At 39.1% G+C, this 19891-nt stretch overlaps 1 protein-coding gene across 1 annotated transcript; it reads right to left on the bottom strand.

Annotated features, from left to right (window-relative positions):
- Positions 1–62: 62 nt before the first annotated feature.
- Positions 63–19653, bottom strand: gucy2ca (guanylate cyclase 2Ca). The gene is made up of 27 exons (XM_026165652.1): positions 19386–19653; positions 18175–18287; positions 16630–16697; positions 16328–16546; positions 16113–16231; positions 15795–15894; positions 15579–15684; positions 15356–15500; positions 13415–13500; positions 13200–13317; positions 13011–13092; positions 12667–12760; positions 12132–12194; positions 11973–12044; positions 11781–11885; positions 11167–11253; positions 10782–10914; positions 8612–8749; positions 8326–8414; positions 8050–8141; positions 7679–7837; positions 3569–3761; positions 3224–3398; positions 1988–2086; positions 1765–1859; positions 1572–1648; positions 63–705 (listed from the first exon to the last, which is right to left on the bottom strand). Exons 1-27 carry the CDS (start codon positions 19606–19608, stop codon positions 504–506), a joined length of 3252 nt encoding a protein of 1083 aa, XP_026021437.1. The 5' UTR covers positions 19609–19653; the 3' UTR covers positions 63–503.
- Positions 19654–19891: the final 238 nt, after the last annotated feature.

Here is a 19891-nt window from a genome sequence, read left to right as displayed (position 1 = left end):
AAATATTTCTGATGCTGTGAAAACGGAAAGGTAGCATCATTACAGTGCAAAATAGTCTTGATGAGTACTGTTTGGATAGAGTTCCACTGTCTTTGAAGCAGAAAAATATTTACACGATAAATATATATTTTCTTTATCACGTGTTGCTCAATCAGTGAGCTTCCTGCAGGCAACATTGAGACATAAACAGAAGGATGGCTCAAAGTAAAGAAGAGTGCACTGGGTATCCTCGTCCACGTTATCTGGATCGCTTATGGAGAAACATTTGTATATAAATATGCCGCTCTTTGTGCCACAACAGTAACTACTTAACATCTTTAAAAGATCAGCAAGGCGAGTTGATCTCAAGGCGTTAGGCTGTTGGGGATGAAGAGACGTGCTGCTGCGGCGTTGTCTCTCCAACCGATGAATGAACAAAGCTGTCCAAAGAAACCCAGCAGTCCTGAATCTAACTTGACAAACTTGTACAAAGTCTACGTCTTGTGCTGAAAGCTCTTCTATGATCACAGGTAGGTGCTCGGGTTCTCAGTGACAGCTAGGTGGAAGTACTCTGGCAGGCTGTCGCTCTGCGCGCTGCTGTTGGTCTCCCTCCGGCGGATTTTGGTGGACAGGGTCTTCCTCTTTTTGAAGCTGTCCCCTCCACGCTTCTCCAGACTTAACACGATCATCTCTGCCAGATCCTTCTGAAGCGACTGGAAGTTCTCCCTGAGACAGTAACATTGTTTTAGATTATTGTGTAATGATGTAAAACTAAAATTAGGTATCACGCAGATTCTGAAAAAAAATGTGGAACGGTAAAATATAAATTGAAAACCAAATGCTAGCCTACAATATATTTTATCTAATATTCAATCTGTCTAAAAGAAAACTACATTACAAGGGGGAAACTGCTCTTTATGAACTCAGTGTGCATAACATCGGACAAGCTTTGAACCATCCCTTAGATCCATAGGTTTTTTGGATTGTGCCACAATTATGTAATTTTGTCAGATCAAATATTTTAAATGTGACTGAAGTGCAGACTTGCAGCTTTAAAACAAGGGGTTTAACAAAAACTATTGTATTACAAAGGCTCAAAAGTCATTGGACAGCTGACTGACAAGCTAGCTATTTCACTACCTACAAGCAGACGAATGATGAAAAATGTTTTCAACAATTTGGAGCCTTCTTTGTGATATTTTTTCTTTCATAATATGAAAAATACTTTCAGTGAGTGCCAGGTCTGAACTTCAGGCTGACCAGTTTGACTCTTTTACTGTAACATGTCCACAGGGTAGTCTGGTATTGTCTCGCTAAAACAAGCAAGGCTGGAAAAGCAGTTATCTGAGTGGCAGCATGTATTACGCCAACATCCGCATAATTCATCCTCATGTAGTAACTTTTTAAAAAATTTACAGTTAATTAGTCTATCAATTAACAAATGAAGCACTTTAAAGTAGGTGGTAATCTAATAATATAAAGAACATACATTATTTATTAAATCATAATACTGTTTACGTATTGTGTTCAGGGTATACCAGAGTTCTTCAACAGTTTGTGTAAAAATTCTTTATTGACAGGACTTTACTCACGCGCTCGGTGGCGTCGGCAGGTTGTAACTTCCCCCGGTCACGCCTGTTAACCAGTATGTCATCATTTTTCCTTTACCCTGTGGGTGAAGTGCAGACAAACACAAACACTCACACACACTCGTGACCTCAGTTTGTGTGGTATGGCATTTAAAGTAAATAAGTAAGTTAAAAAGCCCAACACCACCCAGCTCACCTTCAGATACGTCTCTCCTCGTTTTTCATACTCAAACTTGCAGTCCGTCCTCTGCAGGATGTTGATGGTAGACTGGCTGACATGAATTCTCAGAGCTGGAAAGATGATGTGAAAAGCAGCCATCGGACTCTGTGCTTGCATCTGCCCTCCCTTTGTGCCAATTCAAGCTAAGCGCCTAAGCTGCCAGTGTTGTGAGTGTGTAAAATGTGTGTGGTTGTCTTACGCAGGCCTGTGGACTCCATCCGTGAAGCCGTGTTAACCGTATCTCCAAACAGACAGTAGCGAGGCATCTTCTTCCCCACCACTCCTGCTGCACATGGTCCTGGACACAATTACATAACAAGATTCAATTTATGCTTCCTTTAAAAAAAATGTATTTAGTTTTTTATTAGCATATAATTAACATTAACCTACACGTATATTATTTGGCCACTAGATGTCAGCAGCTCCATGACAGACAAAGGAAAACCGAGTTTGAGGGCTACACACAGAGAGGTCTAAACTTAATGGTTTATAGAATTTTTAGGAGAACATAAACAAACGTGAAATTATGCTGGACTTCTGGGATGTGCAAACTGATATTTCCACTAATGCACCCCCATACATCAGAGATAGACAATTATGAACTGAGTGCTTGCTGCTGAACAGCTGGACGATACCTATACCTCTTTAATCTGGAGGATGTGGCACATCCATGTTTGCAAAAAAAAAGAAAAAAAAAAGAAAGAATGTTTGGATTCATCTGACTACAAAATACTTTTTCACTTTGTCTCAGTCCATTTTAAATGAGTTTTGGCTTAGCATAGACAGAAGTGTTCCTGCATCATGTTGACGTTTGGCTTCCTTTTTACATGATAGAGTTTGTATTTGTAGATGGCACGGTCGGCTGTGCTCACAGACAATATTTTTGGAAGTGTTGCTGAGCCCATGCAGTGACAGAATCATGTCTGTGTTTAGTGCAGCGCTGCCTGAGAGTCCGAAGATCACAAGTATCTTTGTATTGATTTTCAGTCTTGGCCCTTGCACGGCGAGATTACTGCAGATATCTCAATCTGTGATCATATTATCTAGTGTAGAGATGATCAGTTTGTCGAAGTCTTCACAATTTCACTTTGAGGACCATTATTATAAAATTGTTCCATAATTTTGAGACATAAAATCTTTGCAGATCTGTGAACCTCTGCCAATCTTTACTGGTAAGAAATTCTATATTTTCTCCTCTTTTTTCCAGCTTTTTGTTGCTGCTGTTAACAAGCAGTTGCCAGGAGTTTTCATAAAATGTTACATTTATTCAATTTAAACATTTGATGTATTTTTTATTCTCTGTTGTGAACATCATTTGTGGCTTTATGAAGTTTGTAGATCATTGAACTCTGTCTTTATTTAGATTTTACACAGCATCCCAACTTTTGCAAAATTCGGATGAGACCATAGTAAAATCATTGTGAATCTCTGGTACCTGAATGTACACCAATACGGATCCATAGAGGAATCCCAGGCAGGTGCTCCAGCTCAAACGTCCCCACAAATGATAGGATGTCCAGGGCCATGTGGGCAATGTCCAATGCATGCCTGTTGCCGTTACGTTTGGGCAAACCGGATGCAACCATGTAAGCATCTCCTATTGTTTCAACCTACGAGACAATGGAAATGTAACTTATCTATAAAATCTTTGTCTTTATTCAAAAAGAAAATATTTATGTCTAACCCTAAGCACTTTCTTAGAAATGATAGATTAATGCTTAAAGAAATTGTGACCTCCTTGATAGTAGAGGCCTGGATTTCTGTTATCCTGCTAAGCTACCTTGTAGACATCATGGTGATCAAGAATGCTGTCAAAGTTCTTGTAGATTTCGTTGAGCATATCGACCACCTCCATGGGGGTGCTGTAGTAGCAGAGGGTGGTGAATCCCACAATATCACTGAAATAGATGGTGACCTCCTCAAACAGCTCTGGCTCCACACTCCCCGTTTCCTTCAGGGAACGCACCACTGGGCTATGGAGACGCAGAGTGAGTGGAAAATGTGATTACTGTCAGATATATTAATGTTACATGACTACAACATGTAAACATCCAAATACAGCATGATGGGGGTTTTCAGCCTCTACACGCAGTAAATGCTGGAGTGTAAATTCTGCGCTCAGTCATGACCAGAGATGGGTAATCTGATTACTTAAACAAGCACCGAGTGCGCAATGACATAATGGGAAATTGACAGAGAAACTCGCGGATTCTTCCACTGACCGCTGCGGCACACCTGCACCAGGGCAAACCACCCCACTCCTGCTTTACAGGTGAAAATAGAGCAACAGGACCGCTAGTCTTTGATTTTATTTATTTTCAGCTGTGTTTTACTTGCATCTATTTGAAAGACTGAGTGTAAACACAAAAAATATTTTATTTTATGTGCTGGAATGTGCAGAAAATAGGTTTAAATGTTAAACAAATTTCTTCCAGTCAGAGAATGTTGCATATAATTTAATTTTTGCTTGATGCATAAAGTTAAAAGATTAAAACTAATAAAACAAGTTTTAAAAAGAGACTTTTCCATTTGATGACATTTTGTATGATGGATTATGTAGAAAAAGTAGAATTGGGCTGAAAGATCTATCGCTTTATCACCTATTCAGGTTGTAAATCGTGTTTTTAAAAAGTAACTAAGTAATTAATTACTTTTGAAAATAAGTAATCAGTAAAGTCACGGGATTACTTTTTTGGGGAAGTAATCAGTAATTAGTTACTGATTACTTTTTTCAAGTAACTTGACCAACACTGGTCATGACTATGCAGTTATAAGGCTGCATAGTCAGATAGAATGCCCAGAAGAGACGGCGGTCATTACTTCAACAGTAAATACACAAGTGTACAATCAAATTCATGATTAGATTTGTGATGGCAAAGTCACTTTGAGGATGATAATCCATCTTGTTACAGCGCAACGAATGCTAAATCTTTTCTTGCTGAAAGGCAATCAAAGGAAAAGGTCTGTATCTCTATCCAAATAAAAATTAATGAACAACAAAAAATGGACAACAACAAGCCTCCTCCCTACAAAGCTGACCTAGCAACTTATTTCTGACCTCAAAAAGTTGGAAGCAGTTTGATGGACAATATGATTTTTCAATAGTAAACCCCAGGCCTGATATAATTCTGACCATTATAAAAGCTGGATGCTGTGCAACAAAGTATTAAGTGTTTTTAATACTTCTTAATATTTTTTCTTCTACAAAAACAAATAAAAGAATGAAGTGTGGTGATTCTATAGATTTTGCCAGGTATTGTATTACAAAATACTCCAATTACCAATCACTGATTATGATTGAAAATTTGTTATAATTATATTATGTTTATATGTTATGATACATGTGTTATATTTGATAACATTATTAATATCAGTATTCATAAATAGTGTAAATCTGCATAACCTATGTCCCTAAACAGGTGGATATTTAGAGGGGTTTGTTTTTTTAAACAAAACCACTGCCTGCTGCTGCTAAACCTGCTTATTTTTACTAGAGATGGCACGATACCACTTTTTTATGTCCGATACTGATACCGATATCACAAATTTGGATATCTGCCGATACCGATATGAATCCGATATAGTGTTTTTTAATCAACAAAACTGTTTTTTTTAAATATCTTGCTGCATTTTGTATAAGTTCATACTCAAGTTTAAAACAACAACTACACTAAAGCTATTCTGTTATACCTATATGCAAAAAAAAAAATTTCATAGTTCAGCAATACTGATCAATCTAATAAACTTAAACCTACACCATCCTCCCTATTCTGGTATTTTAAAGAGTACTTAGCGTAAATATTAAGCAACCTAACTAATAGGGTTCCAACTCCCAGCAACAACAAAAATAAATAAATAAAAAATAGGGAACCACCCCTCACGCTCCACCTCATGATGCTTAATCAACGTAATCAACCTTAATTTGATGCAGTGTGAAAAAAAAATGCACAGAAATCAATTATTTTTCAAGAAATATTAAATAGATTCAACATCTTTCTTCAACAAAATTGCAGACTGCACAGATGGTACCTTCCCAAAGGAAAAAGTACTATAGCTTACTAGGGTATATATATTAGACTTAATAGTCACTATATACAGTAATTGACTTCTATTCATTTTACATCAGATTAAAACTTTCGGTGTCAGATAATTATTTATTAAAAGCTAGACATTTTAAATGAGAATAAGAAAGAAAAGTATGTCTTTGTGCCCCCTTTTCCCTGTTAATGCCCTATCGGCCCCCCTGGCTAAACTTTGCTAGATCCGCCCCTGCACAGTTACCAGCGTCAGCTACGTAGAAAAAGATCCTCGAGTAGAAAGTAATAATAAATAAATTCTAACAACAGCTGATCAAGCTTAAACGTGCTGCTGTTGTTCAGCCGCTGGTTTCCTCTTTCTGGTGCAAAGTGGGCCAAAAACAAACCAGAGAGACGGACTCGCGACAGAAAAGCCGATCAGCTGATCATTAAGCAGTTTCATGATTGAAGTAGCAGCAAGAAGAGGCAGTCGCTCCATATATCGTTTGGTAAGCTTAACGCAGGAATGCTTTACAAACATTCAGAGATGGACTTACACACTTGCTTTACTTCTCTCGGGGATAACTTTGTCGGCGATGAAATGCCGGGTTGCTAGCGAAGCTCCACATGCTATCCAGACCACCGACAGGTCCCGCATGCCACAGCCGCTCTATCACGTGATGCATACTGCTCCAACGTGCTAACGTTCTGAGGTGAGTTACGGCGTGTTGCAAGTTTTGAGTTGCTTTCGTGATATTTAATGGATCGGATTACATTTTTTATTTTTCTCAGATATCCGATCCAGTAATTTAGGTCAGTATCGGACCGATACCGATACGTACGGAGCCCCCCAGGGGACATGGGAGAAAAAAAAATTAGGGAGGAAAAAAAAAATTAGGGAGAAAAAAAAAAATTAGGGAGAAAAAAAAAATTAAGACGGACTTTTGCGAGATCTCGCAAAAGTATTGCGAGATCTCGCAAAAGTATTGCGAGCGCTCGCAAAAGTATTGCGAGCGCTCGCAAAAGTATTGCGAGATCTCGCAATAAGTATTGCGAGCGCTCGCAAAAGTATTGCGAGATCTCGCAATAAGTATTGCGAGCGCTCGCAAAAGTATTGCGAGATCTCGCAAAAGTATTGCGAGATCTCGCAAAACTCCAACAATGGCGGCAGCTACTTAGTTGTAATATTACTCTTTCTGGGTCACAAAATACACTTTTAAGATATTTTGAGGCGTGAATGTAGTTGTGTAAACGTCAGATACCTGCTCGGTTTACAAGACATCACATATTTGCAAAAGAGCTCCGACGTTTTTGGAGATCTGACACCCACTAGCTCGAAGCTAACGGGAGGTCGAGACCTACTACAGCCGGGAGGAACACCGCTTTCCCGGCACATCGTGCCTCGACCTCCCGGTCGGCTTCGAGCTGGCGGCCACTAGCTCGAAGCTAACGGGAAGTCGAGACCTACTACAGCCGGGAGGAACACCGCTTTCCCGGCACATCGTGCCTCGACCTCCCGGTCGGCTTCGAGCTGGCGGCCTCCGAAGAATGCGGCTAAAACTTTTGCAAGATCTCGCAATACTTTTGCGAGCGCTCGCAAAAGTCCGTCTTAATTTTTTTTTTCCTCCCTAATTTTTTTTTTTTCCTCCCTAATTTTTTTTTTTTTTCTCCGTAATTTTTTTTTTCTCCCATGTCCCCTGGGGGGCTCCGTAGATACGTAATATCGGATTGGTCCATCTCTAATTTTTACATATGTGGTGTGCAACACTATAATCAGCACAACATATACAGAAACACTGTAATGAGGAGGAGAATGCAGACTTGAAAGTTCCTGGTGTCAGATGCCTCTGAGTCAGCTGAGTGTAAAAACCCACCCAGGAAGAAGCATAAAGTTGAGGCGATCCGCTCTGTCCCTCTCAGCTTTGTACAAAGCCGTTCTCTCCTCCACGAGCTTCTCCAAAGTCCTGGAGTACATCTGCAGACGACGGATCAGGTTGTCCATGTACGTCTCTGTGGCTTGGTTATGGAGGTTACTGCATCAGATCAAAAATGTTTTATATCACCATATCAGCTGTTACTGCTACTTACTGCTCTTCATTTAAGAGAATATGACAGAAAGACGTATTTTGAGGAAAACCTCCTCACTTGGGTCTTTGAGGTGAGGTGTTTGGCAGTTAGTTCGGAATGTGTCAAGTTATAAAAATGAATCGAAGCCACACCGAAGAAACACACAATGGGAATCTACCTGAAAATATTTCCAAGCGTTAACTCGATTCTTTTAAAATCTGGCCTCAGTTCTGGGTCTTCCTCCCAGCAATTCTTTATCAGTGTGTACAGCTGTATAGACACAGAGATACACACAAAACACGCATAAAAAAACACAAAGAAAAAAAAGAAGAGGAAAGTGTTTTCTATATACTTCATTTAGTTGAATGGATCCATATAACTTTATAAACTCTATAAGAATCAGGGTGTGTTGCTGTAACAGCTCCTTTGCGTTTGAAAGGCTTTTTTTTTTTACCTCAATCTCTCTGTCTGACACACCCTCAAAGTTCAGGTCAGGTCTGAAGACATTGTGCCCGATAGGATGCTGCAATCTGTAGATCTTCTCTGTGGGTTTGCACAGCGGTCAGTTAAACAAGATAAGTATGGGACACACGTTACTCTGTGACCTCTGTGTTTCACAGTGTGCAGAATTTTGCATCTTGTATGTGTAAAATGGTCTTTAAATCAACAAAAACCGACTGACAAAGACAGAAATACATTTTTTCAGTTCTGCTGTTTATGGCTGTATAATGGTGGCCTACCTCTAACATCAGTGCAGTACTCTGTGTAGAAAGGGGCTTGTCTCATAACAATCTCATGGGCAATGATGGCATAGCTGTAGACATCGCCTTTTGGAGACACCCCAAATTTACGAAGATGCTCCGGGGCGGTCCACAAATCTGATTGGACAGAAAACCAGCAACATCAGTTTATCATCAGTTACTTTCACCAATCAGAATCACACCTTTCAATGTCAGACACATTTTTCAAATATATTAATTCTATGTTTAAATCTGCAGCTACCCTAACCCTGAACATAAGTTCAGCATTTACAAAGTCAGCCCCCTTCATCTGACTTCCCCTTGTAGCCAGTGCTCATCTTAGCCTGGCTTATTAGAATGTTCGTCAGACATATCTTCCTCCGCTGTCTTGCAGTACTTTGAACAAAAAATAAGAAGACTTATCTGAAATTACACGTAACCCAGTGAGCTGCTGCTGGAGCAAAGAAAAAGGTTAGCTAGTCTTTGACAGCCAAGCCACAGGCGGTGCAATATTTCCTCAGCCTGACAGAAACAGATAGTGACTCTCTATTGGAGATCCTTACTGTGTGTCTCTATGGGAGCTTTGTACAGGGATCTCCAGCTGCCCCTGAAGCCTATTACAGGTACAGTAGACAAAGCAACACCTCTGACTATTCATAGTTGATGTGTTTGAAAAGATAATAATAGTGATCCTTCAGCAATGATGGAAAGTCAGGCAAAGAGATTAACTGTTTACCTGCAGAATGAGTCCTGATTACATCTAACAGGCCAAACAATCCTGACTTTATCCAGCAGCCTCTACAGAAGTTACTGAGACCTCACCCCAGTTTCCTGAGCCAGCCTGGCTGCATCTTCTGCTTCCCTGCAGACCTCAGACCCGCCACTGCTGTTACAAGGTCCTGGGTCATGGAGTAGAAGCTCCTCGGCAGTGTTACTGTTACAACCCTTACAAATGAGAGCAATCTCTTTTGTTTTTTAAAACAATTGTCCAAGTGTGGAGAATCCACTGGTGAAAAAAAGTCTATGTCTGGCTGGTCAAGGAGAACTTTAAAATAGCATCTATGCTACTCTGTGAAGTAACATGGACGCCATTTAAAACCAAGGTGATTGCTGTTTATGATAGAGATGCTGCTGCTATGTGTCGCAGCCAAATAGCAAAATTCTGCTATGTGGCTCCGAAAGTCGATCAGACCCTGCCCCCTCCAAAACAGGATGGAGTCTTACCCAAAGAAATTTTGCATTTTTTTTTTTTGTGTCTACAGCTACTGTAGAGGTTCTACAGCAATACAATAGTGTCACGTTGTTCTTCAGTTAAAAATTCTGTGTTCTGATTTCATTAGTAGCCTATTTAACTCCTGAGAGTACTTTAAAATAACTCTCTGAATTAAAAGCTGTTTTTTTTCCCTAGTTTATACCTTTTATAATTGTTGTGTGTTTTGTGCCAGTTTGCTGCCAGAAAACTAATTTGTTTTTCCTTCCCAGTCTTTTTTCCTCACACTGACTTCAGAAGTCAGAGAAAAACTAACAAGAAAAGCTTGTCATGATTTAGTCATGCATTGCAGTCGCCGTAAGGTAATGTCGGAGGCCAAACCAGTCATATCGTTGCTTTAGTTAAGCTAATATTTATATTTGATTAACATAAATCCTGGACAGTTTATGAGGGGAGGATTATTATTCAAGGAAGTCAGAATACCAGGAGCAAACCCATGCAATCAGAGGGAGAAGAGGCAAACCCTGCACAGAATGGCCACAGCCAACGGGGAGGTTGGCTGATGCTGTGATGTGACGGTGCTAACCACCACATCACTGTGCTCACCTGACCACAGACATGTCATCCCAAGCTCAACCAACAGGTAAAGCAAGAGCAAGGCAACAATGACCATTAGAGAGCCGTCAGTCTAACCCATGCTGGCAACCCTCATTAGAGAAGGATGATACAACCCAAGCATATAAAACACAATTAACCCAGTTAAACTCTCTAAGTCAAGAAATGATATGATTAAATTAAAATCAAGAAATACACTCCAAAAGCTTCAAACACTCAAAACTCTCACACAAACACTCAGAACAGAGCAGGATTCTAACTCAGCAGGAGCTTTTAGGAGAAAACGATGATCTCAGAGCTTAGATCAATACTCAGCCACACTGATAACATTTTTTTAAAGCTTACCTTTTCCTGTATTTAGCATGGTGTTGCAGCCAAAGTCAGTGATCTTGACCACCATACGGTTGTCGACAACACAGTTGGAGGACTTGAGGCGGCCGTGGACTGCAATATTGCTTGAGTGGAGATATGACATGCCCTATCGAATATATACAGCAGAGCAGTGGTTATTATTTGCTATTTCAACAATTTTTTATCATGTGTTCTGGTTGTTTTTTCTCTTAAGAAAATCCTGAAATTATATGTTGTTGAAACAAAATATGTGCTGGAGGTGCTTTAAATGTGGTATTTAAAAACAAACCAGTTACCCAAAAGAAAACAGGCAAAATAAAAATAAAAGAAAGCATTTAATAAATCACATACTCAGAAAGGCAACTTAAAGAAACAATACCTTTGCTATGTCATACATGACTGATATTTTAAACTCCATATCCATGAATGTTTCATCTGGGTAAGAGATCCTGTCACTGAGAATGTACTGGGGGGAAAAACATGAGCAAATTCAGGTTTTAGCATTTTTGGAAACTGAAACAAGTCTGTGTGTGAGAGAGTCTGAATCATATGCATTCATACACACTGTAAGTGTTCTTTAAACACTGAGTGTCCATAACTTATCAACAAGTGAACATCAAAGTCACTGTGAACTATGTGAGCACTGAAAAGTCAAATCAGCATAGAGTCAAAAATTGTGTTTTTCTGCATGCAGTGTGACAAAAAGCAGACACAAAGCTCAAATCATCTCAAATTAGTTCTTTGAACTTTGTAATCAAACGGCCTCCACATCACCAAATCTCAATCCAGTCGAGCACCGTTGGGAACAGCAGGTATAACTAATGAAGTGGCTGGTGAGTGCATTTCTGTGCTCATGGGTGTTTGTTTTTTTTATTGTTATACAGATTAGAAAACAATCTAAACGATAAGATAAACTGATTTACAAACAGAAATCCCAGCAGCAGGACCTGATATGAAGGTAGAAACAGTGTGTGAACGTTGCTCTGCTCTTACCCTGAGGGAGCCCCTCTGACACAGCTCAAACACACCGTACACACCATATTCAAACTTCACTGTGCCATAAAATTTGGTCAGATTGTAGTAGTCAATGCGCAGCAGCTGGAACATGAAGACAGTCGCAGGGAGAGTTAATTATTTTTTATGTACTTTTATTAACCTCTAAGATAAAACGCAGAGTTATCTTACAGTGTTGAGCTCAATCCTCTGGTCCTCGGTGAAGTCTCCCTCTGTGGTTTTCAGCTCTTTCATGATTACAGGCTGGAGAACACAGAGAAAAGGACCGACATGATCATTTCCCTTTGAATCTTTTTAAAATCAGATATCAATTTTTTGGATTGCTGATACCTTCTTGTCGTAGCGGCCTCGCTGCCTGAAGTATATACTGTCCTTCCTCTTATCTTCATCAATCTGTTTCATAAACACACACATACATTCTTATCTTGAACTGCCATAGATCTGAAAGCTTTTTACATACATTTTAGGACAGGTTTTATTTTCAATAAGATAGCTGCAGATGTATGGCCCTGTTCTAACACAAGAATCACTGAGCAAACAGGTCCAAAACAGAGCAGGCATCCATGACTTAACATTCACCTTCCTTCTAGGTGTATCATGTTCAACATGGGCTGCAAAGCAGCTTGCAGAGGCATTAAGATCATCTGTTATCACCTGGGATTGTGTGACTCTTGGACATCAGTTTCACTTTTTATTGAACTTTAACAATTTAGCACATACTCTGACATTTTCATGTAGTCATTATCTTATTTATCTTGTTTAATGCGTATCAAAAAAAAAAAGCCTTACTGTGTCATAGAGCTGCATTTTTTCAGCAGTCAGGGAATAAAATCTGGAGTTAAAGTTTGCTGATGAGAGCATTTACCTTCAGAGACACTTCCTTCTCATCCAGAGGGCCAATCAGGTGAGGTTCGATGTGAGACCATTTCTTCTGTAGACAGCGTTCTTTCCTGTTCTGCCTGTCAGTAAAAAAATATTTTTAAAAAGCATGCAGTAAATGATCGTATATGTTTACTGCATAATAAGATGTTGTTGCGCCAGGTTGAAAAACACAAGGCAGTATTTGCCACAGAGCTGTTACCCTGTCCTCCTTTACCTAAATAAGGCAAATACTGCCTCATTTTTTCAGCTCAGCTCTAGTGATGCACTTGTGCTAAAATGTGACATGCAGCTCTTCTACCACAACTGGGAAATGAATCTGCAGTTTACCTGTAGAAGATAAGAGCGACTCCCGTCACCACCACAACGCTGAGACTCAGAACAATCACAATGATTTCCTGCATGTCAAACTCTGAAAGCAGACATGCATGAATAGAGTAGAAGATTCAGAGCTTTGCCTTGAATAAAGCATTAAATCATTCTGTAAATTATTCTGCAAAAAGTTCATGTGTGTTTTACCATCCGGCATCTTTGGCTCGTCAGGAGGCAGCTTGTTTCCTGCCCACGGCAGAGTGGGGTTTTGGGTGTAATTGATGGTTTTATTTAGTGATGTATCAAACAATAGCAGAGTTTTATACTACAGAGGAAGAGAGAGAGGAAAAATGTAAGGAAAAAAAAACAGCTATTCACTTTTAATGCAGCAGTGTTAACTGATTAATAAACAAAGGTTTCACCTTGGCAGTGTTAGCTGATGTGTAAATGATTGAGAAGTTAACATCTCTGTCCCCATATTCATCAAGCACATAGTGTCCTCCCATACCTGCTTGCACACACAATCATATAAACAAGACAATAAAACATTTTTGCATTATGCTTTTCCAAAAAGTTTCATTTAAAAAAAATGCTTTGACTCAATGTTACCTAAAAATTTGACATGAAAAACTGCAAATAATTATTTCATTATCAATAAATTCTGTTTATATCCTTTATTAACTGTTAGGTAATTGCAGCTATACAACATGAGAAATCTGCATTTCTGAAAGTCAAAGTTGATCTTTTGAAGCTTTGTTTTTTCTTTTTTACACAATAACTACAAAACATAGAGATTCTATATACTCCAATCAAAATTATTGCCAGCTGAACGGATTAACAGATAAATCACACACAAATTACAAAAAGCACTACTCGAAAAATTAAAGTAATGATTAGGGTGGCAAGAACTGCTGCTCCTGGAGTGGCCACTGGAGGTTGTCTCCTAAAGTGACTCAATCCTTATAGACTCCCATGTTTAAAAGCCCAAAAACTACTCATCCATTTGTATTTTGTTAAAACGTAAAGTTCAGGATGTGGCTGCTTTGACTGCTGACGACGGTAACACTTTCATAAGTGGAAACTTGATTTATTGTATACATGCATAAAATAATACACATGAAACTTAAATTGTTCTATGAATGTTCAAAGAGGGATTCTTCCTGGCCCTACCTTTCACAATAAAACATGTGACTGCTGTAAATAAAATTGATTGGTAGAGGCAGGATACACATAACTCATAACGCATAGAGACAGACAACCATTCACACCTATGGGCAGTTTAGAGTTACCAATTAACCTAACCCCTCACATGACTACATGTCTTTGGACTGTGGGCGGAAGCCGGAGTGCCCGTAGAGAACCCACGCAAACAGAAAGACCCCGCCCTGATGGTTGAAATGAACTCAGGACCTTCTTGCTGTGAGGGAACAGTGCTCACCACCGTGCCACTGTCCTGCCCTGATAGATTCCTAACGTTATATATAACAAACAACAGTTATGTGAATTAAACAATTGAAAAGCTGTTTATTTGTGACTGCAGTAATGACAGAAAGCATGTGTATTTTCATACAAGCGTAGAACAAATCAAACCTCCATGTAGAAATCAAGAGGTGACAATCACTTCTGGCTACAAAAAAAGAAGCCATTTTCCAAAACCCCTGACATGCAGGCTTCATAAAACTGAGCCCAGAAGCAGGTGACCTTATGGTGACTCATCCATCTTTTATATACAGTCTGTGGCATCCCATTATTGCTGTAGTCGGTACAGAAAAATAAATCACAATGGAATCGTTTTCATACCTGTACCTTTTAACCATAAAGAAAAATCCAGAAGACCGACTGACCCTTTTAATTGGGTACAAGTAAGAGGGCAGGATAAGAGTTAGCCAGAAAACAATAAAAGTTACCATAAAACAAAAGATCAAGGGCTGTAAATACTCACTTTGATCTCATACTCTGTATCTTGGAGGACAATCTCCACATTACAGTGAGCTGAACTGCAGTAAATATTAACTTGAAGAAAAAACAAGCAATGAAAATCTCTTTATCCTTTCAAAGTCATCTGAAGTCATCTTCAGGTATGATTAGTTTTGTTGTATGATAGCATCCAAAACCTCAACACAGAGCAGCAGAATTTAAAAAAGAGACGGCGGTTGTGTTTTAATGTGAAAGCCATCTTTGTTCCTCAGCTGCAGTCAAACGTTGATCTAAGCAACATCAATCTTGTGGGCATAAAATAAAAGAATGTTTAACTCATCCTTCTTATTTCAGCTACTTGAATAGGCATGGTGTCCTCCCGGATACTGCTTATCACAGTCCTCCGGCATTCTGCCTCCAGCTGTGTTATCTCTGGTCATACGCACCATAAAATGAGATGTTTCCAAATGGGTTGTCACCCAGAGAGCCATTGTCGGTCCCGTTGTATTTTTGCATGCTGAGCATCCTCTCTCTGAGTGCTTTACCAAACAGCAGAGTCCCATCATGATATCCAGCCACATAATCATTTATCTGCACGAAAGAATGGACGATAAAAGACCGAGCAGTTACTTCATGTGGTCTTCTTTCTAAACTTGAGGTGCGACTCACCGTTTCATTGAATGAAGAGCCAGAGGTGTAGTTTCTCTGCGGCAGAGTGACCACTAAGACACTTTCCATACCCGCAGAAGATGTGGTGTTTAAATAATAATCAGGGCTGAATGAAGGAAAATAGTTTCTTAGTATTAAGATTTCTTAATTCCCACTTAATAAAAACATTGTGGTAGCAGTGCATATGTGAAACAATAAATTCATGTCCAGGCTTACTTGTACACATCTATGAGAATAAACAGGAAGTCTTTGGGAATCTGGCCCACCAGCTCCTTTACTGAAATCATCTCATCAGTGTTCCCACATAAGATTAAAACTGAAAGAAATAAATCAGTTTTACAGTAAGCAAGAAGGAAAATTCTTCAGCTGTCTTTGTGCACTTCTTCAGTCAGACTACTGGTTGTTCAGCTCTTTCAGTCTTGACTACTGCTTAAATAATCAACTTACAATGAAATCCCCAGAGGACCAAGGCATTTTCTGCTTTATTAAAAAAACTATAAATTCTCAAAAACAGACAAAAATATATATATTCACTGTTGCTGTGTCTTTTCGGAGACTGGAACAATTTTTTCAGGCCCTCCTCTCCATGAATTGGCTCTGTGTTTGTGCCCAGCATAAACTTGTTAGTTTGTGCCGTCAGTGCGTTGATATACCTGTGGCAAAGCAATGAAACAAATCAAAAAGCTGGTTTATGCTGGAGTACAAATGAAACAACAGATCTTATCCATAATCACTTGAGTTTGGCTCACCAGAAGCAGTCCTCAGATGCATTGTTGGTTTTCTTATAGACGTAGAATCGGCTCCACGGCTCCTTGAATGGCAGAGTTTCATTCATAAAGTGAAGGAAAAAGTCACAGATCTTTCGTGCTGGAGGCAGAATTCGGGTTAGTTTAGGCTTGTAGTCACAAGAGAGGCCAAAACTTCCAGCAGAGATGATGGGAATGGTTAAACGCAGACCAATGTTTTCACTGGAGAAAAACAAACGGGCAAAAATTAAAAACTCATGAATTAAAAAATCTCCTGAAAGTAAAAGAAAAAGATCCATACTTACTCTACTAACTGATAGGTGGCATATGTGCAGGAAGGCCCCAGCATGACACATCCAACTTCACCATTAGCCTGAAGAAAGTTACAACTGCATTAAGGAAAATGAACTTCAGAGCAGTTACTTCACAGTCTAGTACTTGCATTTAGTCTTTTTGCTTCAATTCCTCCTAGCTCTGTAATTTTGCAATATTTCCCCAAATCCATTTCATTAGTCCCCAGTAAAATTGGACAAATCTGTTGCTCTTGACTGTGCTGGAGGAAGCAGTATCAGCTGTTTGGCCTAATGTCAGCTGCACTGACTGAGTTCACTATGTGGCATGCTTTGTCTACATTGCACTGTGCTTCTATTTAGCCTGGTGTTTGTGGTGATACTTGTATCTTGACATTCCACTAATTTATAAGTATCATAACTTCTATATCACCAAACCCTCTGGTAAACTTCCTCTTTAGCTCAGCTGCCTCTGTGACCGATGCACACAGTTACCTTCCAATCTAAACCAAACAAAGCTCATAGTTTAATCTCTTGCAAGTGATGGCAGTATCATCTTCACATAATCAATGAGTCTGTGGCATCAAGCACAAGTCATCAAGTCATCCTGCCCCCAACACCACTCAGAAAAATATTTCAGTATTTCTCTGATCTCTTTCACTTCTGCCCCCTTCCTCTCAAATCTCTGCTCGTCTGACACTGGACACTTGTCAGATAATATCTCCAAGCTGCAGACCTTATATACTGACTGTTGTTTACCTGAGGTCTATACTGTATGACTTTTTGGTACATAAAATGGGCAAAAGTATTGGGTCATTCTGTCTGCCTTTACAATCACTGATGAAAGAGTGGGTTGTTCTAAAGAGCTCGCTGAATTCAGACGTGCCACTGTAATAGGATGCCATCATTGCAAGAAGTCAGTTCATAAATTTCTTCCCTCCTAGATCCTCTATGATCAGATGTAAGTGTTTTTATTGCAAAGTGGAAGCATTTAGGGAGCAAAAGAGTTCCCAATCCCTTCTGGCATTAACATCAGCATAAAAACTGTCCACCGGGAGCTTCATGGCACCTTCTCTAGATGTAACATGTAGATGTCCCATTACTTTTGTTCATATATGAGGAAAGGTTATTTTACAAATCAAATATAACGAATTACTATTATTATTATTTGAATTATGACGAATAACAGTGGTGACATTTATGGAAAAAGTCTACAGAGAGCTGAGGTCATCACTGATTTCTTTGTTTTCTACTGATGATGTTTTAGAAATAATATTTTCATGCATCCCCAAGAAATGAAAATGTCCATTCACGATGTTAAGTTCATGTTTACAACTAGAACTGTCCTGCTGTGTGTAATGATGCCAGTTACAAGCCAATTTAAGCATAACAACCTCAAACCATCAGTAGTTGCAGAACTGCAAAAACCCCTCAGACCTATTTACAAGATCTAAAACAAAGGCTTTAAAAAAACTCAGGGGCTTTAGGAACAAGAAAATCACATCAGAAAGTGTTATGTCTGATTGTGCCCACTATGTTTAAGCAAGTAACCACACTTACGTTTAGTTTCTTGAGTATTGTCAACCCCTCGCACGTGCTGCTCCCGCAGCCCTGCCGCTTGTACAAGTTGGTGTTGAACCCATTGAAGTTAGCAGTCAAAGTGAAGTCTAAACCTTGAGTCATGGAAAACAAATTGATAAGAGTTATGAATGTCGGAAAACAATGAGATTAGATTAGTCTGACACTGGCAAAAATAGGTCTAATGGTTGAATTTGCATCAGAAGCAGGAAGAACAGTAACATTATTTTTTTAAAGGGTCCCTTAATAACAGATACAGCAGATATGTTTAAATAACATATCTAAACATAACATATTTAAATCTCTAAATTAGTTTCATTTGTATCATATCTGTCAATATGTTTTTCCCCTACAGAATAAAATGCTAAAAATTACTTAAAATAGCATCATAACAAATGCTTTTTGTCCACCAGAGCAGCTCTGGCTCCGCTGTTAACAGCACAGCCAAGGTTGTGTGTGACGGAGTACAGGATCAGAGTCGAATGGTGTTACGGGTAGCTATTAAACATTCCTGAGAACCGTGAGTCATCTTTTGTCCTTCTGTTGGCATTGACTGCAGAAATCTTGCATCAGTCCTTTTAGTAATAAAACGAGCAACCTTGAACAATTTAACAACAGCGAAAGTGACATATGATTTGGTACATAAACCACAAGTTAATGATGTATTTAACTTTTTCGTGGTAAACACGCACAAGCAGTAAAACACTGGTCAAACATCAGTGAGACAGATTCCTGGAAGAATGATTCAAATACACAGAACACTTTTAAAAGCTACTTTAATGGTTTCCTTGCGGGACCCGACTATTTTAGCCTCGCCTTGTACACACAGTAAAAGGACCTAGAAAGAGGTATCTTTTATATCTATCTGCAGGCAGCTTGAGAAAAATGTATTTATATGTTATATCTTTTTAACCTATGATAAATACAATTTCATGTGAAAATAAGATAATAGTCATACATAAATGTCATACTTTTAGACTAGGCAAACAAAAACCAAGCAGTCCAGTTTTTTAATTTTTAATTTTTAAGCTAAGTGTGAAAGTTGACAGTAAAGTATGTTTTGTGTAGGTTAATGCATTCGCAGAGAGACTTTTAAGATACTGCTGTATATATTGATACCCTTCTTGTTGTTCTTCGAGCCTGATGTGTTTTGTTTTGTGTGTTTTTTCTGTTGGGTATCTATCTGTCCATACCATACTTATCGTTCTCCTGCTTGTCAGCTAGAATAGCTTGTTCCACGGCCGCCTTCACAAGTGGCATGCTCCATTCATAAGTGTTGTCCTCCAGCAGTACAATATTCATGTAGTAAGAACGGTTTGAATTCAAACAGTCATCAATCATGTCACTGGCGACCATGGCGAGCGTAAGTACGCCCAGGTAAAGTAAACTGGACATCCTGATCACTGAGACTTTCATTTTTGCCTCTGAATTTTTGGCTCTAGTATAGATGTCAAAAATAGAGACCTCTGCTCAGGTAAACAGGATGCTGGAAGCACGACATATCTTCCCCACTGATGACAAAAGTTCAAAAACAGAAGTCAGCACATCTCTGCAGTAACCAAAAAGAAGTCGCTCTCCTGATCCGATGCCAAGAATCCAGGTAAGAGAAGTTTTGTGTAAGATCCGGCCCCCAAAACTTTCAGTAAATTCAGAATATCGAGATTGAAGACCAAAAAGAAAAGAAATAACAGCTGTTATG

Source organism: Astatotilapia calliptera, chromosome 4 (genome assembly GCF_900246225.1).
Source record: "Astatotilapia calliptera chromosome 4, fAstCal1.2, whole genome shotgun sequence".
In the NCBI taxonomy this organism is placed as follows: Eukaryota; Metazoa; Chordata; class Actinopteri; order Cichliformes; family Cichlidae; genus Astatotilapia; species Astatotilapia calliptera.
Note: the sequence above shows the minus strand (reverse complement) of the source record. Positions and strands in the feature narration are given on the sequence as shown.

Excerpts from the sequence above, each read along its gene's own strand:
- gucy2ca (XM_026165652.1), bottom strand. The coding sequence starts at position 19,608 with ATGAAAGTCTCAGTGATCAGGATGTCCAGTTTACTTTACCTGGGCGTA. Across the intron at positions 3,762-7,678 it reads AACTTTATGCTTCTTCCTGG|CCCAGTGGTGCGTTCCCTGA; the intron begins GTGGGTTTTTAC and ends GCGTCTCCATAG. Across the intron at positions 2,087-3,223 it reads CCGTATTGGTGTACATTCAG|GACCATGTGCAGCAGGAGTG; the intron begins GTACCAGAGATT and ends AATTGTGTCCAG.